The following is a 23,387-nucleotide window of genomic DNA, read 5'->3' as shown; positions in this document are numbered from 1 at the left end:
CATCCACATGGTTAATAAGCTGCGGCTGGTAATGAACAAGTATTATTTATATTATTTATTAAATTTCCCATTCATTTTATTTTATTAACGTCTACCACAACCCTAAACTCAGCCGTCACAGTAATATAAAAACAGATATGGATCTGGAGCCTTCTCTATTAGTACAGCTGATTAACTAAAATAATTATTTGTTATTTATCAAATTTCCTATTAATTGTATTTTATTAACATACCCCTACCCTAAACCCAGCCGTCACAGTAATGTAAACACAGATCTGGATCTGGAGCCTTCTCTATTAGTATTGCTGATTAACAGTAGATATTTTGAGGAATGTTGGAAACTGGTAGTCATTGACATCCATAGTAGGAACATGACGCAGTTGCTGCAGATTTGTCGGCTGCACATTCATAATGCGAATCTCCCGTTACACCACATCTCAAAGGTGCTCTATTGGATTGAGATATGGTGACTGTGGAGCCCATTTGAGTACAGTGATCTCATTGTCATGTTCAAGAAACCAGTCTGAGATGGTTCGCACTTTATGACCTGGCATGTTATCCTGCTGGAACTAATAAATTCGTTTTTAAAGAGATAGTTCACTATTTAATCATGCTCAAGTGGTTATTTTATTCAGTTAGTTCAGTTCAAGCTAGAAAGTGTTTATTTATATATTTTATCGATGTCCATATTTTCCCTGTAGAACACAAAAGTAGATATTTTGAAGAATGTAGGAAACTGGTAGTCACTGTCATCCATAGTAGGAAAAAATATGCTATGGAAGTCAATTTGCAAACATTCTTCAAAATATCTTCATTTGTGTTCAACTGAAAAAATTGTTTGAACAAGTGAAAGGTGTGTAAATATTGACAGAATTTTCATTTTTTGTGAACTACCCCATTATCATTAAACCTTAATATAGTCTTTACAGTGAAATAAACAACTATAAACTGTAAGTCTTTACCGTAAAATAAACAACTTTAAAGCAATATAAAGGTTCTATTTAAAATAATGAATAAAAAAATAATAAAATAATTAAACACACATGAACTCACGATTATCTTTCACACAAAGACACTTTAATTTAGTCACAAAGCACCAGCCATAGATGACATCAGACCACAATAAGATGCACATGGCAGCAGTAAGATTCACACACACCCATTCCATATAGAGTAGTGATTTTGGTATTGCCCGCAGACCCCCTATATATATATATATGTATATTTATATACACACACACACATACAAACAAACCATAAACTTTTACAATCAGTTCATTTTCAATACAATGACTTCTTATTAATACTCAGTAAATGTACAAAGTGACACAAGGCAACAGAAACACTCCCAGAGATGCACAACAAATATACATCAACACAGTAACACATTCGCTTCCTTTAGACAAGGTTTACGAGTGCTTTAATTGATTTATTTATTAAGAACATTTTAACTGATTTGCCGCACTTTGCTTTTGGTCGGCCACTTTTTTCTGTCCTATAAATAAACAAATGAACTGCATCTTCTTCACATAAACACCATTGTGAGATTTTCTACTCCTTTTTAAAGGACACTCCACGTTTTTTGGAAATACTGTATGCTTATTTTAGACATTTAAACCTAGATATAAACAGTAGATTTTTACCATGTGGGAATCATTTTCAGTCGATTAGTACTTTTAGCTTAGCTTAGCATAAACCATTGAATCGGATTGGACCATTAGCATCACTCAAAAACATTTTTAAAAGGAGTTTAGATAATTTTCATATTTAAAGCTTGACATTTCTGTAGTTACATCAGGTACTAAGACTGACAAAAAATAAAAGAGTTGCCATTTTATAGACTGATATTGCTGGCTAGGAACTATACTCCCATTCTAGTGCAATAATCAATAATCTTTTCTGCCATATTTTTCTGTATCAAATTATTTTCTGTCAGTTCGTGATGTAACTACAAAAAAGTCAAGCTTTAAACAGGAAATTCATAAAAACTCTTTATTGAAATTTTTGAGCGAGATGCTAATGGTCTAATACGATTCAACGATTTATGCTAAGCTAAGCTAAAAGTGCTCCCACAGAGCCGGAGATTGGCTGAATGGATTAAAAAAATGGTAAAACTCAACAGTTTAACTCTAAGTGACTACAAATCAAGTGGAGTGTTTTAATTATTTAATTATTGAGTATTTTAATTATTTAATTTACCAATATTGCAAATGAAAAAGATCATTTTGGTCGGCCACTTTTTACTGTCGCATCAACAAATGCACATAAATCTTCACGTAAAACACAATTCTGAGACTTTCTCCTCCATACCAGACATTTTTTAAAGCAACACTCTACTTTTTTTGGAAATAGGCTTATTTTAGAGATGTAAACCTACATATAAACAGTAGATTTTTACCATTTTTGTATCCATAAAGCCAATTAACACTTTTAGCTTAGCTTAGCTTAGCTTAGCATAAACCATTGAATCGGATTGGACCACTAGCATCGCTCAAAAAAAATTCCAAAGTAAGTTTCAATAAGTTTCCTATTTAAAGCTTGACCCTTCTGTAGTTACATTGTGTACAAAGACTGACAAAAAATAAAAAGTTGCCATTTTATAGACTGATATGGCTAGTAACATTCCAGCGTAATAATCAAAGTACGTAAATTTTTATGCTCTGCATAATGTTATTTTCTGTCAGTCTTAGTGCACGATGTGACTACAAAAAAGTCAAGAATTGTATAGAAAATTCATCAAAACCCTTTATTGAATCTTTTGAGTGAGATGCTAATGGTCTAATCCAATTCAATGATTTATGCTAAGCTAAGCTAAAAGTGCTCCAGCAGACCTAGAAATTGGCTGAATGGATTAAAAATGGTAAAACTCAACTCTTTAACTCTAGGGGACTTGTAATACGAACATTTCCTCCCAAAAAAGAGGTGTGTTTCTTTATATATTTATATATTCTAACGTATGTACAGTATGTGTCAGTCAGACAAGTTTTATTAGATTACTAAGGAAAATACAAAGAGACATTGAGGTCGAAACACACACACACTGTGGGATCAAATAACATCCAAACTTTCAGGGCTAATACATTCATACATTAAGTACCACATAACAAGTGCAAAAAAAAAATCATACATCTTATATTGAGTATTCACCCATGAAGATACACCTTTAGCTCATTTTAAAACTCTATAATAGTCGACATTATCTAGTAGTGTGTAAACACAAACACCACACACAGCATCTTCAGGATATAATTAACACTGCGGTGACAAAAGTCCACATTGGGCCTATTATTCAAATGCCCGTGACGATGTGTGTAGTGTGTATAGTACAGAGTGCTGTCCTGCATTCTTCCTTCCATCCATACCTGCCGTTTCAGTAATGCTAATGCATCGATTCCAAGATGCACTTGGTCAGAGGACAGACAGAGAAAGAGAGAGAGACAAGGATGGAGAGGAAGGACAACTGGCTCTAAGAGTCAAACGAAGGATGTGGACTCTCACTGTGAGAAGGGCTTCCTTTGCTCGGACGGCTAAAAGACAGAAAAAACAACAGCAAAAAAAGCAATAAAGGAAAGACCAATTTGTAAATGAGAGAATGGATGGTTAGAACAAGAGCTGCTTTGTTTATATCAAGTATGATATGATAAGTTATTCATGCATTTTCCTTTGGCTTAATCCATGATTTATCAGGGGTCGTCACAGCGGAATGAACCACCAACTATTCCGGTTAATGTTTTACGCAGTGGATGCCCTTCCAGCTGCAACCCAGTACTACTAAACATCCATACTGGGCCACCGTGCCGCCCATGATGAGTTATTCCTGTTCATTTAAATTGAAGTCTGGATAAACCGGTTGCTGAAACTTTTATTTCAGTATGTTGATGTACTTCCGACTGAAACTGAATATTGAGTAGGGGGCGGGGCTTTCTTTTTGCATATCATTCCCTTTTGGCAAACTAACGGTAAGAGGGCGTGGTTAAGAGGGGCGTGGTTAAGAACGTTGTGGCTAATATAAACAGTCAAACTGATGTAAACAGAGAAGAACTGACAGTCCAAATGTGAAAGCAAATGGTCAGACTTTGGATAAAGACTAGCAAAACTAAAAATTTTTTCCAGTGGATTAACTTGCATGGATTAACTGTTTGCTCGTGAAATAAATAGTGTACGTTTTGAGTTTAATATTACAGGACATTGAAAAGCGCGGTGTTTCCCAACCCTGTTCCTAAAGGCCCACCAACACCAACCTCTCTCTCATCAAACGCACCTGAATCAACTCATCAGAACATTAGAAGAGACTCCAAAACCTGAAATGGACTCTATGCACAGTGAGAGTTTTAAAGCCAATGATAAACTTCCGGTGAAAGCTTAATGTGAGTATTTTAAATTTTTCAAGGTTGTTTTTACAGCATCGATATTGTAATGTAATTAAAATACATTCAGTTAAATAGACTAAAGCATTCTTTTAGTTATTCAAGTGTAAAACAATATGAATATGTAACCACTAGCGCCCAGCAGTAGCAACAGGTTAGCGCAGAAATTCTATTGAAAATACTAAGATAAAAATAAACTTGTTAAAGACAAGTCCGGGGGTGGGGGGGGTTGGGTCGTATATGTAACAGGCAGTGAAGAGTAAAGAAATCAGATCGTAGACGTTACAATTTTGTAATGGAAAAACAATTCGCCAGAAGCTGCCTGGCTTAAAATTAAAAGTCAGTCTGCATATAGCCCATTAATGGGGCAGGAAAGGGAGACACACAAAATATGTACTGTTGGTGTGCCTCCAGGAACAGGGTTGGGAAACACTGCTTTAGCGAACCATGGGAAAATTAAATCTTTTATTTTGAAAAGGGTGTTGTTATAGTAGTATAGTGCAGAAAAGCTTTTAATGTTAGTCCTTTATCAGTGTTATATTTTTGTATGTGCGAGAATCATCATTGTCAAGCACAGTTTTTAGTTGCTTGCTTTTTAATCAGTATTGATTTCTATTTTAGTGTAAAAGCTATTCAATCAATTTTTTAAAGGGATAGTACACCCAAAAATGAAAGTTTCCTCAATTTATGGCCCGTTTCCACTGAGTGGTACAGTATGGTACGGTACGGTACAGTTCGGTTCGATACGGCCGTTTCCACAAAACCGTACTGTACCACTTTTTCAGCACCCTTTGCAATGGGTACCAAGGGTACCAAAATGCGGAGCTAGACGCGCAGGTGAACGCTATTGGTTTACAGAGATACGTCATTTCATTCCAGAATGAAAACAAAGGAACCGCCATGTTTTAAATACAGAGCCGAGACACTACACCGTAATAATAATAATAATAATAATAATATTAATATATACATATATATATATATATATATATATATATATATATATATATATATATATATATATATATATATATATATATATATAATAACAAAAAGCCATGGTCGAACCGAGCTCAAACAAACCTTGTCGTCGTCTTGATGAACAGCCACAAAGCCAAGAAGAACAAAATCTGCTGTGCCCTGTTGTTGTTTTACAAGCTCGTCTAAAAGTGCGAGCGGTTTCTCTTTGTCCAGAGAGCTCACGATCGCGTCTGTATTTTGAATAACGAACTTTTTGAGCTCATATTAATAACATGCTCATGATCATTGAAGCGCTTTGATATCCAATCCTGTCAAAAAGGAACAAACGTGAGAGTGAAGCACGAAAAAACAAAGGAAAAGCCGGAAAAAACATCAGCAACTGATGCGTCTGCAACCTAAAACATGAACAAACTGCCATGTTTAGCTATTATCATCACCTTTTGGACTATTAGGAACTCTGAATGACGGAAATACTTTCTAACAGAGGCAACATGCGCTGCTGAAGATTAAAGACAGATGAGAGCAGTTTGCACTGACTGCGGGCTATATTTTGAGTTGTTTTTATCCTAAATAAGGACTTAATGTCTGCTGTGTAGTTTTTCTGTAATTGGTAACATATCAGAGACTGTTAGGGGCTGTATGTGTTCATATATATTGCATTTATTTATTTATTTTATATAAATGCAGACGTTACAGTAGGTTATTTTCACACGTCATTGATCTGCAGTTATAATCAAATCATGTTCATAGAAAAGTTAGTAATAAACATTCATACAGAAGCATTTATGTGTATAAAGCATCTGTTTTGTGAGAAGTGCTTATCTTATATGTAAATGACCCGTACAGCTTTACTGCAGACATTTCCTCGAGCGAAAATGACATCGTCTGAAACTTTGTCGTACACCACGCCCCCCAAAAGAGTACCATTGGTACCCTTTTAGCAGTGGAAACGCAAGCCTGATAAAGGTGACCCGTACCGACCCATACTGTACCGTACTGTACCACTCAGTGGAAACGAGCCATTACTGACACTCAGGTGGTTCTAAACTTTTAAGAATTTTTTTCTTCTGTTGAACACAAAACAAGACATTCTGAAAAATGTTGGGGAAAAGTAGTAATAGGAACAAAACATACCATGGAAGTCAATGGCTGTTGGTTTTCAGTATTCTTCTGTACAGTGTTTCTCAACCACGTTGGAGGACCACCGGCACTGCACATTTCCAGGTCTCTTTAACCAAACACACCTGATTCAGATCATCAGCTCATTAGCAGAGACTGAAAGATCTGTAATGGGTGTGACAGACAAAAAAGGCATCCAAAACATGCAGTGTTGGTGGTCCTCCAGGAACATGGTTGAGAAACACTGCTTCAGTATATCTTCCTTTGTGTTCTAAAGAAGAAAGAATCAAACAGGTCTGAAAAAAGTGGAGTAAATTATGGCAGAATTTTTATTCTTTTTGGCTGAACTATCCATTCAGTATGAACCGGTTCTGGCTTAGATTAAATGTTTATACTTTTGATGTAAATAAACCTCAAAAAAGATTTAAAAGTTAAAATAAAAATAATTCTTAACATAACCATATTATATTTTAATTTAAATTAATTTAATTTACATACCAAAACATTTAACAGAAAGGTAAAACTTTTAAGAAAGTAATATGTTATAAGTGTAATAACTAATCAATGTCAATGAAAGTGGACAAGTAATGTAATATTTGATGAGAAAAAAACATGGCAATCACTGATTTGAGGAGCTAAGAACGTGTCAGATGAAAAAAGCTTAGCTGTTGTAAGTAAAAACCTAGCAATCATGTAAATAAATGCTAAAGCAAACAGTGAAATAGGCTGGTTTACATTGGCAGTCCCTGTGCATTATAACCAGTGCTCTTAATTCATAAACACAGATTATAGGCTGGTAATGGAACACAGTGGCACCACATCTATGCTCATGTGAATGTTAACAGTACAATTGTTAGATCAATTTAAAATATCACCGACGTTCATTCCTGGCGTATATATTTTTAGAAGAGAAAGTACTTTGTCAAGTAAACATATAATGTGTGTTGACTGTGTGTGTTTGTGTATGTGTCAGTGTTTATCTTCTGCCTGCTGAGTCTCTGTTGGCTCTGGTGTTTAAGGCTGGCGCTCTCCGACATCAGAGATGAAAACGGAGAGATTGATGAACGCAGACGTACAGAAGGACTGACAAAAACAAGGAAAAGACCCACAATTAGGACATGAAGACAGGCAGTAACAATGAACACTGAAAATGAACAAAGGCTCAATGATAGACTAAATGGATTCATCAGAGGATTAATATTTGACAAAATCGGTGATGTCACAGGGTAAATCAGATTATAATTACAAAATCAGTAATTTAAAAAAATCTATGAATTTTTTTTCATCAGCAATTTAAATTATACACTGAAAAAAGTTCTTCACCTTTTAAAGTGCAACGCAAATTAGCATATCGGCAAATAGGCAGAGCTGATGCTTATAATGTGCTACCATGATCAATGTTGTGATCACCAGGTATCTAGCCCTTGTGGGTCGCTGTAGAGGACTCCCTGTCATTCACCTGAACTACATGTCCCATCAAACCCTGCAGTCGCACACCGGTTTCAGGTTAACCCTGATTACACACAGCTAAAGTTAATGAACAATGATTACATGGACTATATATGTACCGTTCAAACACAGATCCAGTGCTGAGTCTTGTTTCCCTGTAGTGAACATTTACAAAGCGATGGGTTTTGACCCTTTGATTGTTTATTGTTTGTTTTTAATGATTGTTTGCCACTTGTCTTGACTTCATTTACCTGTTAAATTGGTTACTCTTTGGATTGTCTTTGTTATATCTGTCTGCTCCTGTATCAAACCTTGCCTGCCCAGAACTAGAATAAACCTGAATATTTAACGTCGCACCCTATGCATTACAACCAAAGACAGCGCAATATTTTTTTTTTCTTTACCGGGGGTAGGGGAATGGGTTAAACATACATGTGGAAGTGCTGAGAATCAATAATCAATATTCATGATATCTAAGTTAGCCATTAAAAAGAGCAAATTATTAAAAGCAGTGATGGTACATTGAACAAAAGTATAGTTTTATTTAATTTAGGGCTATTTATTTATTCATTAGCCAAATGTCTTGCATATCGTAAGTTCATCGATAGCAAATGAATGGATGGTAATTTTGTTCTACGATGCGCTTTTTATCTTTTATAAATTACTAATAAAAGACTCAAAACTTATTAATAAAAATTAAAATAGAGCTGAAATATGGGACTAAGAAAATACCAGGCTATTTTACAAAAACTATTTACATTTAGTCACTTTAGTAGCTAATTCATCCAAAATCGTGTAAGGTGGCACCAAACCCCACCCCTTAACCCACTGGTTTTAAACTCAATTCCTGGAGGGCCACAGCTCTGCATAGTTTAGCTCCAACCACCTCCAACTCACACCTGCTTAATAGGCTCTAGTAGTCTTGAACACCTTAATTAGTTGCACCAGCTGTGTTTAATTAGGGTTGGAGCAAAACTGTGCAGAGCTGCGGCCTTCCAGGAATCCAGTTTAAGAACTGTGCCTTAACCTAACTGTCAATGGGGAATGAGCAAATCCTACTACATTTCATACGAATTAGCCACTAAGTCAAAACGTTACGAATTACCGTTAGATAGCATTGGAAATACGGAACATCTGGTCATCTTCTTCAATATTCCAACAGAGCAATAGCCTCATTAGTAAATAGATTGGCGTGATTCATTTAAATACTTCCATCTCATAAAATTTGCATCTAACTAGGAAACTCCTATAAATGCATCCTCAGTAATGTCAGGCGCAAAAATAGCTGTACCTATGCCTTTTCAGTGCTATTCTTCTCTGCATGTGTTTAGTAAATTCCAACAGAACTGTTTTGATGCCAAAAAGACTGGTTGGCACAAGCTGCTAGAAAATCTGGCCCTAAGGATCACCAGCAGAGATATATTAGCAGAGCCGGATATTTGGCACATATTATGTGTCATGAGTAATGTCTGTTCAAAATTATAAAAAGGTATTAAGAACATGTCACACTTAAAAGCATACTAAATACCAAAATAATTCAAACAAAGTAGAAACACTTAGTTGGGATTTGTCACAAAAAAAGTTTGGTTTACATTGACAATCGCTGTTTGCCAATTAAGTTAAGTTAAGTTAAGTTAAGTTAAGTTAAGTTAAGTTAAGTTAAGTTAAGTTAAGTTAAGTTAAGTTAAGTTAAGTTAAGTTAAGTTAAGTTAAGTTAAGTACAGGCTGGTTTGCATTGTTAATCTCTGTGCATTATGACCAGAGTTAAGTTTAGGCTGGTTTACATTGGCAATCCCTGCACATTATGACCAGTGTTAAGTTAAGTTAAGTTAAGTTAAGTTAAGTTAAGTTAAGTTAAGTTAAATTAAGTTAAGTTAAGTTAAGTTAAGTTAAGTTAAGTTAAGTTAAGTTAAGTTAAGTTAAGTTAAGTTAAGTTAAGTTAAGACTGGTTTGCATTGTTAATCTCTGTGCATTATGACCAGAGTTAAGTTTAGGCTGGTTTACATTGGCAATCCCTGTGCATTATAACCAGAGTAAAGTTAGTTAAGTACAGGCTGGTTTATATTGGCAATCTGTGTGCATTATGACTAGTGTTAAGTTAAGCTAAGTAAGTTAAGTTAAGTACAGGCTGGTTACATTGGCAATCCCTGTGCATTATAACCAGAGTTAAGTTAAGTTAAGTTAAGTTAAGTTAAGTTAAGTTAAGTTAAGTTAAGTTAAGTTAAGTTAAGTTAAGTCTGGTTTACATTGGCAATCTCTGTGCATTATGACCAGGGTTAAGTTAGTTAAGTATAGGCTGGTTTACATTGGCAATCCCTGTGCATTATAACCAGAGTTTAAAACAATACAATAAAAGGATTATAATTGCAAATCAAAATCATAACGTAAACTTAAAATCATGCTAACTTCTGTCAATCTTATATACTTATTAAAAAAAAATGGATTTTTTTTTTATAAAATTCCCTGATTTGTTAAGCCTGGTGGAATTTGTTCCCCTCTAAAATAAAATGGCAGCTCTACACTTGATTTAAATTTGAAGATAAGAAACATAAAATCAATTAAATAAAATCAACAAATGAACGGACACTAATAGACAGTATGGTGTACACAAATAGACACACCTAGAGAATGAGGGGTATCGGGATAGCAGATGGTAACACATTTAAAGATGAACGCATACAAGCAGGTGGTGAATTCACATAAGGACAATATGTCAGACATACCATTTGCGTAACTCCTCATTGGTCACTGATAGAAATTCTGAAAGAATAACCGGGAATCATTGTGGAAGGGATTTAGTTTGAGGAGAACACATTGACAGAAAAAAGAGGCAGTGGGATGAAACAACAAATGTATCACTCTTAGCAGTTTTGTCCTTTTTAATTCCTCCCAAACATGTATATCATGAGAGAATGATCTCACAAAGCTGATGCTTCTTTAGATATAAAACAATTATACAATGAACTGAATGAGTTAACGCAACACTGGAGTGAACATGCACATGGAGAGTCAGTGAAATGCGTGAGTGGTGTGTTAGTGCAGGTCTCTGAGTTGGACTGTGAGGGAGTGTGTGAGCTGAGCAAAAGTAATGGAGTGTGACAGGAGAGAGAAGTAGAAATAGAAGGAAGAGTGTTACTGATCTGTCTTTCTTGTGATAAAGACCAGGGATCAGGTCAGGGCGGAAGGGCTGTAAAGGGTGTAAATGGAGGGTAGTTTGTAGATCATTGCTCTCAACAATATTGGCATTTGTATTACTCCCCATAAGCATTATTTGCACCAATTAGACATTATAACATAATTATAGATATTATTATGAATACTTTATTGATAAACATCATGTCTCACTCACCTGGGGACACCGGGCGGTGCACGGTTGGGACGAGAGGGGACCTGTGGTGGAGGGGCACCGAAGGGGTCTGGAGAGGCTCCAGGTCTGGATGGCACAGGAGGGGCTCCAATAGTAGGGGGTCCTGGAGCAGTGCGTCCACCTGGACGAGGGGGTCCAGGTGGGGCCCGGCGTTGAGGAGTGGGGCTAGACATTGGAGATCTGATGAGAAAACAAAATTACTTTTATGTTGGCAAACTACCACCTGTCTGTCTGTCTCAAGCAGCAACCTCCCGCTCTCCCTCGGGAAGCCAATACGGAAGTAACTGAAACTGCAATTTATCAAAATTCCGCTAGTCCTGGCTCCATAATAGAGCAAATTGCAATTGAGCCCACTGTTAGAATGGCCGACTTTACAGCAGAAAAAAAAGGTGTTTACAGCCTGGTACAAAGAACGATTTTAGTTCATATAGCTATTATTACCCTCCATGACAACTGTGAGGGAGGTGAATTTTTTTATAACTCATCCATTTCCTTTATATTAGGTTATATTAAGTTTGCATAATTAAGGGCGTGGCCACTTGAGTGACAGCTAGGTCTCGCTGGTCGCAGTCACTTCACCTCAGCTGAATCCGGCAGATTAGCCACTGATCTCGGCATATTCATCGTATTTTTGTTTTGTTTTATGTGGCTTTACACAGTCGGCTGCCTTTTGGACTTATTTCTTACAATTATCAGATGATATGGGATGCTGTGTGCATTTAATTGTGCTCACAAACCATTCATGTGGCCTCGTTTCCCATGTGTGTAAAGTTATATACTTGTATACCATCCCTATAAATGTATTTGTTTTATTTAAGATCATTTATCATTAATATTTTTCTTTAGACCCGTAAAGCACTCCAGAATGTGACAGATTAATTAGCTGTAGGCTCTAGAACAGTCATCTGAAGCGTTATCATACAGTGTTATGCTGGAGTTCATCAATAGTCTTGTATTTACTAACACAGACTATAATTGAAGTGTTTGGAAGTAATTCGCGTTTTCCTCCTGTAGAAAAAGGTCATAAGAACAATGCTTAGTGGCTCAATGTATTACAGCAGTGTTTTTAAAAGTCTAAACACTTTATCGATATAGTGTACAGCCAAGCACATGTGGTCAGAACACAAATGAGTCGCAGGTAATAAAGTATCAAGCGTTTCTCCCACAGTAAAGTCTGTCTGCCAGGTCTAAGCAAAGTGCCAGCAGGTGTCTGTAGCTCCGCTCACTCTCCGCCTTTTTGCCCTTATTTGGTATCCCGCCGTGGGTGCGATGACGCACGAACAAAATGGCGACGGTTGGCCGCGCCTACTTGTAGCTTCTTTAGCAGTGTTCAGAAACCTATGGGTGACGTCACGGATACTACATCCATATATTTTACAGTCTATGGTCTGTCTGTCTGTCTGTCTGTCTGTCTGTCTGTCTGTCTGTCTGTCTGTCTATCTATCTATCTATCTATCTATCTATCTATCTATCTATCTATCTATCTATCTACATTCAAGCCATCCATCTATCCATATATTCATCCATCCATCCATCCATCCATCCATCCATCCATCCATCTGTCAACTAAAATTATTCATCCAAGCAATCCATCCATCCATTTATCTATTGAACCAAACCATCCATCAATCAATTCAAGCTATCCATCCAAGCTATCCTTCCATCCATTAATCCATCCATCCGTCAATTAAAATTATTCATCTAAACTATTCATCCGTCCATCCATCCATCTACTGAACCATCCACCTATTTACATATCTATCCATCCATCAATTTAAACTATCCAAACTATTAATTAATTCATTCCTTTTTTCTTTCGAGCCGAAACACCCACCTATTTTCATATCCATCCATCTATCCATCCATCCATCCATCCATCCATAGTCCACAGATCGATCTATCTATCTATCTATCTATCTATCTATCTATCTATCTATCTATCTATCTATCTATCTATCTATCTATCTATCTATCTATCTATCTATCTATCGTCCATCCATCCATCCATCCATCCATCCATCCATCCATCCATCCACCCATCCATCCATCCATCCATCATGCCAAACCATCTACCCCTTTACATACAGTATCTATGGATCCATCTACCCACTCCACTTGCTGTCCATCAATCCATCCATCCATCCATCCATCCATTCATCCATCCATCCATCCATCCACCCATCTATCCATCCATCCATCCATCCATCTATTATGCCAAACCATCCACCCCTTTACATACAGTATATATGCATCCATCCATCCACTCAAAAGACATCCCTTCCATAATTGATTTCTAAATTTCATTTGATAAGCCCTACGATTAGTTTCAAATCAATGACTAAATTCTCTTCTATTTTCCAGAAAACTAATCAAAGAACAAAAACAACAGTGTGGTCAAAAAACTGAGCTACACCACGGCATTCCCATGCCACTATATAGTGACAATATACATTTTCTTTAGATTTTACCCCTTTATTGCTTCAAATGTAAAGATATTTTGTGCTGCTGGGCATCCATGTGTGCGTAATAAGCAACGTATATACAAGCTTTTTGCACTCACATGGATGCATATCACTAATGTGCTCTTCAAAAAAAAACTGCCCCATTGACTTTAGACCAGCTTTTAGTTGACAATAGTGTGGTTTATGTCAGTTGCCTCACAATAGTAAGCCACCAACAATGCACCTTAACACACTTTGTTTTCATCCAGCACAAATGGGTGTAAATGCATACTTGCGCCTGGCTGAAACTAGCAAAAAACACTTTGTCACTTTGTCACGCCAAACCAAGATGATTTGTTAAAAATGTACCTGCGCCCTGAAGGTCCTCCTTGTACCTGCAGCCAGGAGTCATCGACAGGTGGAGGCATGGCAGTGGAGACGGTGCTGGTGCTGATGTCCCCGATTATGTTCAGGGCCTCTTTCAGAGCGTGGTACATGCGCAGCATCTCCTCCCTGTGCTGAGCCTGCTCTGCAGACTCCTCCATCAGAGTGTTCTGGTCTCCACATGAGTACAGGTTAGCGAGCAGCTCAGCATGGATGAAGTCCTTAGTCTATGATAAGAGAAAGAAAAAAGTGCTTTAATGTAGGGTTAAGAACCATCTATTTAGATCCTACAGGAAAAACTTACATATTTCTAATTTGACTGCTTTATACAAGGAAGCCTAAGGGCCCTTTCATACACCTGGTGCAATAAGGCGCAAGACGTGTTTGATGCGATTTGTTGCTATTTTCAGACCAACGCAACCCTAATTTTCACGTTTTGCTTCACATTGATTAAATAGCAGATTCATTTGCACCACTTTGTGGACTCATGGGTGTTCTGGTCTAGAAAGGAGGTGTGCTCCCTAACTTTGTAAACTATAAAATCATGTGTCTCACGGTTTGTTTCAGTTTGTGAGCTAACTGACACTCTTTTTCCCCTGCACTGTCGGCCACGCCCACTCCTCCTCTGCTCACAGCGCTGCTCCTCGGAGCTTTTTAAAAAAATTTCTGAGGTAGACTTGAACTGAAAAAGGGGGGTTTCATGACCCTTTAAACATGGACATATAAGAAAAGGGGGAATCTTATTACTTTACTAATACATTTAATTTTTAACTTTCAATGACTTTTGCTTAGTTTTGGTTGATGACGTAAAACTCCAGATGATTCTTCTTGATTGTCATACAGTCTGACATTATGAGAGCTGAGATCTTACAGTGAGACACGGGGATCATGTTTCAAGTCTGACAAGGATCCTTTGGGACTGGTGTCAAATTCTGCAATGAATGTTCAGCAAAGGGAATTTCAAAATATGTCAAGATTAACACTTCTTACATTGTTGATCATCAGGTGCATGATGGTCTTGGGCATGAGGTCCCGCACAGTCTTGTTGACGATGGCCATGTAGGAATCCACAAGGTTTCTGATGGTCTCCACCTGCCTCTCAAGCTGAGGGTCCATGGAGTGCATGAAGCCGTCCGAGCTGCTCTCGTCACTGGTGTCACTCTGCTGGGGGTACATATTGATATTGTTGGGATTTTCTTAATCAGATTCAAAAATTGTAACTCCTGAAACATTAGTAATTAGATCTAGATCATGCTAAAATGTGCTATCAGTGGCAAACACAATGTAAAAAGATGCTACATGTGAAAACGCGCAAAAATGTCTCACAGAAATCTCCAAATTTTAAAATTAGTACTACTAGGTTTTGCAAGCCAACATTTACATATTTTTTTTTAGTTTGGGAATATTTAAATTGAACTACAATGTCTAGTATTGATATACACAGAATTTCTTAACAGGCTCATTGGAAATACCTACTTTTTTGTGAAACCCAAAAACGTACTTCAACATATGTTTGACTAGGCTAACAGAACGCTACAAGGCAGTATGACGCCAACAAATTTAGTTCCTTTTTACATTAATAATATTTCAGAAACCCATTACTGCAACCCAGGCTCATTATTGATGTGTACCCTTGCATACATTTCTGGACATTGCAAAATTTTTGTTTTCACGAATCCATCAGCGGCCATTGTGTACACTTTTTCAGATCTCAAAACTCTCTCGAGAGTGCCGTTCGCACCCGCTGTTCTCGTGTAAATCCACCAGAGGCCGCTGTTGACTGACTGACCGACTGACCAATCCAGAAAAAGTAAAGCCCTCACAACCACCGTACCACGTTTGCAGATTTTACTACATTCTCACCCTTTCATTTACTTGTTTATTAAATTTTTTGCCCTTTGCTTTATCTGCTTTCTGGAACCATTCATAGCCAGACTCGAACCCCATCGTCACGGTCAACTCCTCTCTGCATCTCAAGTCTGCCGATGTATGCGAGCCACTGGACAAACTGGCAACATTGGAAAAGCCATCCACATGAAGGTAAGCGGTCAGCTGGTAGTGCGAAAAGAAATCGGTGGTGGCGGCATCATAGCACCCTGCAATGTTCGTTTTAAAGATGAAAGGCGGCCATGCATAGCTCTGGCTACATAATTTGCGATCTCCAGAAATGTATACGGGGGTACATTATTGATGAATAAAGGATTAATTTTGTGTGGTTCTTTTTACAACATCAAATAAATATCACAAAACACCTTAATGATACATTAAAATAAAATACACCTATTTATCCAGCCCAATCTCACAAGGAAACGTAACTTTTACTAATAGTTACTAATTCATACAAATTCACACATTTTTATTCATACAAAAATAGAGACGTGCCCCTAAACCTCACCCCTAAACACAACCATCATTGAGGGATGAGCCAATCAGACTAACATGTATGAACGTGTTCTTACAAATTCATACGCATTAACCGTTAAATGAAAAAGTTACGAATTGTGGTAAGATTATGTTGATGTTGATGTATGGACAAATGTTCTAGCATGTCTAGCATCAGTTTGCCCGTGAGCTCACTTTGACAAGTGTTGTATTTGTGATATATACGAGGGCTCGGGTTTGAGTCAGCGGTTCCACAAAAAAGATAAAAGCAATGTAAAATCAAGGTAAAACTATGTGGTCACAGTACACTTTTCTCTCCCGTTTGTTTTTTAAAACACTGTTGTTTAGCTTTAGGGTAGGTCTGTTGTTTGTTTTTGTGTACAAGGATGTGTTTCTGAAACGTACAACAAAACATCCAAAAGTCAGTATTTTTCATCCCTGTTCCTAAAGGCACACCAACAGTACACGTTCAACCTCTTCCTAATCAAACACACCAGAATCAACTCATCACAACATTAGAAGAGACTCTAAAACCTGAAATGAATGGGTCAGATAAGAGAGACATCCAAAATATGAACTGTTGGTGTGCCTCCAGGAACAGTGTTGGGAAACACTGCTCTAAGTAATATATTTCAAATTCGCAAAAATGTAGACAGCACCCTCTAGTGGATTTGTCATCTGAAATGTGCAACCAAAATTATTTTGTTTCGCAGATATGTAGGCTGAGGTATATATTTCTAATGAGTCTGGGCTGCTGAGAACAACAAAACAAATTTAACCCTATCGTGTGTATACCAAAAGATTAAAAAAAAAGTCCCAGCCATTGATCTGAGTTGGGTCTGGATGCAGACCTGGTGCAGTTGCAATCTGAGCTGCATGCAATGCTTTTTAATGCGCTCACCTAACCCTACCCCTCACAGTGATGTCACTCCATTGAGTGCATTGTGTCTGACATTGCATCTCTGAGATATACAATCTCAGCTTGCATCATCAAGGCTGCATCCAGATCCCACTCAACGTTGCCTCAATGTAGCGACCTTCCTACAACGTTGTACCAACCTTGTTAAAAGGTTGAGGATCTACATCGTTGCTGAAGGTTGTCACAACGGTGTCATAATGTTGCCATTTAAACGACCGTTGCTTTAGGTTGTGCTTAGGCTGCATGGACGACCACTGTACCACATTTACTCGTCATCAATGAATTTAAATTTCAACAGACAGTTCGGCGTCTCATTCAACAATGACAGAGGAGATGTGAGTATTGTTTTATTTCTTCTTGCTAAATAAGACATCAGTGGTCATCTGTGTAGTCCTGCTGTCAATCTCTGATCTGGATTCTCTGTTGGATTTGTTTCTTTCTCTGACTGCGTTCTTCATACTACGCCTGGCCTTCGGCTGCGCTCCACGGGCTGCAGTATTCTCCAGTACAGAGCTTCCATGCCCAGTGTCCAGTGTTAATTATTTAATGTAATCTAAAGGCTCGTACCGGGACGCTTTTCGTTGGCATTTATCGTCAGCGTTTTACGTGACGTTTTTCCGGATTCAAACCCAAGCGATTTTCACTGGCGTCGAGCAGAAGAGTATGCAAAATCAGACAAATAATTACGGTAGATGGCGCTACACTCCACACTTGTTGTTATGGATGGTTCAAGCAGCAGCTCCAGCTCTAGCGATGAAGAATGATTATTATGATGATTATTGTTCACCAGAGCAATAAGCAGCTCCACGTTCATATCGCCTCTGGCTGTTTACTGTAACTTCAGCAGCTCCGTGCTCGTGAACAAAAGCTCCAATCTGATTGGTGGAGAAGGTTGACATGGCGCGTCAAAAAAAAAACGAGCAAGAGGTGTTTCTTTAAAAATGACGCTTTTACACCTGCCATTTTGCGCATTGGTGTGCACGATCACATTGGTGCCCTTTATTTAGTCATGAGGCGTTAAACGTCAACGAAAAACGCTAGCAAAAAACGTCTCGGTGTGCACAGGCCTTAAGGCGGCAGGCGTAAAAGCATCATTTTTAAAGAAACGCCTCATGCTGGTTTTTTTGTTTTGATGCGCCGTGTCAAAACCTTCTCCACCAATCAGATTGGCACTTTTTTTTTCACGTGCACGGAGCTGCTGAAGTTACAGTAAACAGCACTTGGAGGCGCTCAAGCACGAAACTGTCAATGCGAGCGCATATTGAAGAAGATGCCCAGAGGCGATATGAACGTGGAGCTGCTTATTGCACTGCTGAACAATAATCATTTCTTCATCCCTAGAGCTGGAGCTGCTACTTTAACCATGCATGCTTGTTCGAGTCACCAGTAACTTTAACAACAAGCATGTGAACTTAATCTCTTCCTCTTCTTCTGTGTTATAAGTGGGGTGTCAGAAGCTTAAAGATGTGTAGCGCCATCTAATGTCAAGGAGTGATTTTGCATACTCTTCTGCTTGACGGCAGTGAAAATCGCTTGTGTTTGAATGCGGAAAAAAACGTCTCGTAAAACGCTGACGATAAACGCAAACGAAAAGCGTCCCAGTGTGTACGAACTTTAAACCTTATTTTATACTGTTTGCTTATAATTAGATATGTACTGCATGTATTAAATGTTGTGAAATATATAATAAAAAAGTTTGATTATATACATTTGTGTGGCATTTTTACACTTAAAACTTTACATATGCGGTTATTAAATTAAAAAGGAAAAATGAATAAACAATATTTAAAATTATTACCGCTTATCCTGTATTCTAGGCAGTATTGATAAACTGCCAGGAAAAACATTAATACATGTAGTAAGAACGTCGTCTCACGGTTGATGAATGCCACACAACAACGTTGCTACAGCCTTCTCACGTCTTACATTTCTACGTTGTAACAATGTAGCGAGCACGTAAGTGGCGACGTTGCCTTTGAAAAATTACAACGTTGTACAGACATCGCTACAGCGTAGATGTGTTTGTTGGGAGACTATTGATTGATCTCCTTTCTCATATGGCCATTTCAAAGCACACCCAACTGTACTGATATTAATAGAAGCATATGACAGATGATAGTAGAGCAAAATACCAAATGGTAAGAAAACGTTTTCAGCTTACCTTCTCTTTATCCTGCGGATGCAGCAAAGAAGCAGAATAAGTTAATCAAATTAGTAAGCAAGCTATGCAATGAGCAAACCAGTGTAGTTTGTTAGACTTGCCTTTGTTATTGGTTACAAGTAATTTCATTACAAGTAATATGTAATGTAATGTGTGGATTTATATAGCGCATTTATCATGTATGGCTATACCCCCAAATCGCTTCACAATCATGGGGGGAGTTTCTCTACACCACCAACAGTGTGCAGCATCCACTTGGATAATGCGACGGCAGCCACATGACAACGGTGTCAGTGCGCTTACCACACACCAGAAAATGATGGAGTGGAGAAATAGTTATAGAGCCAATTCAGTGGATGGGGATGATGGGGTATATGCCGAAGCATGCTAATAGGACTTTTAATTTGCCAGTAACCTAGATTAATAATTTCCGGTGAATTGTATGTCAATGCAAAATCGCCGCATTTAAGGTCTGTTTTCTTTAAAAATCAGCGATCTCCACTGGCTAAATGATATCTGATATAAAGTGGGTCTCAGATTGTACAAGAAGCACTGCATTAAATAACATTTTCCCCGCCATGTGTTTATAATATGAGCATTTATTTTACCCCAGTATATTCAGTGGAGCTTCTGACGAGCGCGTTTGAGCAAACGGCTTTTTGTCTCGTTTTATGCTTGAGCAACTACATGAATGCCAAAGTCTGTTTAACTGATTGTATTTGAGTTACATTACAACATCGATGCTGTAAAAGGAACCGTAAAAATGGAAAAAAAACTCACAATAACAGGTCACTGGAAGCTTATCAGTATGGGAAACACACTAGCTTGGCATATACCCTATTGGGAGGCTATGATCAGTAAGGGCTGATGGAGGGAATTTGGCCACTCTTTACTCTTTATGAGAAATGCCATGGGATTTTTAATGACAACAGAGAGTCAGGACCTCAGATTAACATCTCATCTGAAAGATGGCGCTCACTGACAGTAGTGTCCTCTTCATTTTACTGGAGAATTAGGACTCAAACAGACAGCAGGTGGAGTGCCCCCTGCTGGCCTCACTAACCCTACTTCCAACAGCAATTTAGTTTTCCCAAGTGGTCTCCCATCCAGGTACTGACCAGGCTCAGCCCTGCTTTGCTTCAGTGAGTAACCGGTCTTGGGCTGCAGAGTGACATGGCTATATATGAGTGAAGTAATCTAATTACTTTTTCAAGTAACTATTAAAGTAACAAATTACTTTTTTCATTCCATAAATTTAGTAATTGTGTTATTTAAGTAACACAAAACTAACACAACACATTACTTTCAATAAAAAGAAGCACATTTAGTTAATTTTTAAACAGAGTAATGCAAGATTCTTATGCAAAACGTTTAAAAGTAACTTTCCCCAACACTGTTTATATGCATGCAGCACTCGTCACAGCTCAGTAATGTGTACAGTAGGTTAATAAGACTGTCAGCTGATCAGTGATGACATTGACGTACAGTGATGCGCTCTGGATAAACTCCAGCTCGTAAGAAGGATGCTTTCCAACTGTCCACCTCCTCCTGAGTGTCACTAGCCAACTCCAGCTGCCTGTAGTCTTTATATACGTTCCTGCAACAACATCACAATAACATAGATAAGCAATGAAACATTCAAAAACAAAATGACGAGATATTAATGTCTTTTCTTACTAAACTACATTATATAAGTTATATGATAAGCTTCTTATAAGGCTCCTCCAATATCTAAAATACAATATTAAAAAAGAATTTATCTTGAATCGTAATATTATTCCACAAACATTACCATTTACGAGCATAAATGAATATGACCAACCCTAAATGTTGAGTATTATCAAAGAGCATAGAATCACCAAGAGGCGACAATCTAGTGCGATTTGTGAAACAGCCACTAGATGGCGCGGCGGCCATTTTGGAATAAAAATTCCAATAGAAAAACAGCATATTTTAAGTCTGTAAAATAAACTGTTAAAAGTGCTGATGATTGTGATAGTAAGTGTTGTATTGTCGTCTTTCAGGTTGTATCTCAACTTTAATCCGCTTTTTAAATAAATAAATAAAACACAAAGCAGCTGTTTGCCATCGTGACAGCAATAAGATTCAAAGGACAAACCGCTTTCACTTCAAAATGGCGAAATCCGGGGCTGTTGCTGGGCGCTAGCTGTTGCAATGGAACGTTTTACTGAGTCTCTTGGTCATTCTAAGCTCTTCGGTATTAGTGTACATCATTTATTTATAATCATGTTTTTTGTTTTGTTTTGTCTTGTTTTTGGGAAAGAGAGAGCTGTGCTGTAAGTGTTACTCTCTAACCTTTGTTCAGTGTTGAAGAGAGCAAACACGTGCTTGCTGGACATGAAACTCTTCTCGATATCTCTGAGCTTCAGGTTGTCCAGTGGCAGCATGTACTTCTTCTCTTTCTCCTGCAGGGGGCAATAAGCACAATTTAATAAGAACAGGATAGAGTGGAGATGTTGAGCACAATACCTTGTAGTATACAGTACTTCAGAATATTGCTATATTCTGTATATTTGTAATGTATACTGAAAGATTTGATATTTGTGGCCGTTCTGGATTGTTTGCATGCAAACATAATGCAAACTAGTGGACTTCAGTCCTTCTTCACTATTGGAGAGGAAAAAAATGAATGTCTAAAGTCATGAAAAATCAACGTGTGCAAAAAAAAAATCTTGCTGCCTTAATTTTAAATGAATTTTTCTAGTCATCTCAACTTGCATCAATCAAACTGACTAAAAAATTAAGTTGAAACCTGATTAACTTATTAAAATAAGTTAAAGCAACACAAAAAACACTATTAAAAGTTCCCAGGAGTTGTACAACCTATTATTAATTAATCATCACTATTCAGATATGTGCCTAAAACATTTAAGCTGGCTGATATTATGCCTCTAATAATAAAAAAACAGCTGGATTAATGAATTGGTATAATTTTATATGAATATATAAATTTCGAAGTATGCATATTCTTAGAAAGAAACAGTATTCGGGAATTTTAGGTCAATATTTAGGCTATTTTAATAGCAGCACTCATCAGATTTACAAATGACTTGCTCTTATCGTCCGATAGTATTACTGGACTTTCATTTTATAATACTGATTGAACATTCTCCAGGATATGCTTGAAAATTAGTAGCATGACACTGGCATAGTTAAAATAATACCTATCTGAATGCAGGTTTAAAGAAGTAAATGGAGATCTTTTATATCAGTTAAAAACTAATTTGGGAGTATACCACAGAGTTCAGTCTTCAGACCATTGCTTTTCACATTGTATATGCTGCTAGTGTTGTCATGATACTGGAATTTACAAATTCGCTACGACACTTTGAAAAATATCAATATTCAGTATCATTTCTGACACTGTTGGAAACACATTCCGCAACATTAAAAGTATGCAAATGAAGTAAAAAGGCACAAAAATAACTAAACCATAAAATGCTTATAGCAGGTACGTCAACAGTTATTAGGTCCAAAAAGAAATAAATAAGTTAAATTAGTGCAATCTCATATTATTTTCATGTTAATGGAGAGATATGATATCAGTCAAAAGTTAATTCCAGAGTACCACAGGGTTTAGTCTTCAGACCACTGCTTTTCACATTTTATATGCTACTAATGTTGTCATGATACTAGGATTTCCAACTTTGATACGATACCTTGAAAAATATTAATATTCAATATAATTTTCGATACTGTCAGGAACATATTTTGCAAGTAAAAAGGGAAAAAAATAACTAAACAAAAAAAATAAAATAAAATAACTAAACTAAAATAAAAGGTACGTCAGCAAGAA

General features: G+C 37.3%; 1 protein-coding gene across 2 annotated transcripts in view; it reads right to left on the bottom strand.

The window, feature by feature from the left end:
- Window positions 1-1,055: 1,055 nt before the first annotated feature.
- The window catches only part of dnm1b (dynamin 1b), a 92,073-nt gene continuing 69,741 nt past the window's right edge, over window positions 1,056-23,387 (bottom strand). Inside the window, exons 16-21 of one of the 2 annotated variants that reach the window (XM_056458688.1) lie at window positions 21,887-21,996; window positions 21,056-21,167; window positions 15,099-15,272; window positions 14,094-14,335; window positions 11,266-11,463; window positions 1,056-3,527 (exon numbers count right to left, since the gene is read on the bottom strand). In XM_056458688.1, the coding sequence (XP_056314663.1) occupies window positions 3,467-3,527; window positions 11,266-11,463; window positions 14,094-14,335; window positions 15,099-15,272; window positions 21,056-21,167; window positions 21,887-21,996 (897 nt within the window). In that variant the 3' untranslated portion in view covers window positions 1,056-3,466. The remainder of the gene's footprint in view (window positions 3,528-11,265; window positions 11,464-14,093; window positions 14,336-15,098; window positions 15,273-21,055; window positions 21,168-21,886; window positions 21,997-23,387) is intronic. The other variant, XM_056458689.1, reaches the window with a different exon arrangement.

The sequence above is a fragment of the Danio aesculapii genome, chromosome 5 (assembly GCF_903798145.1).
Source record: "Danio aesculapii chromosome 5, fDanAes4.1, whole genome shotgun sequence".
NCBI lineage: Eukaryota > Metazoa > Chordata > Actinopteri > Cypriniformes > Danionidae > Danio > Danio aesculapii.
Note: the sequence above shows the minus strand (reverse complement) of the source record. Positions and strands in the feature narration are given on the sequence as shown.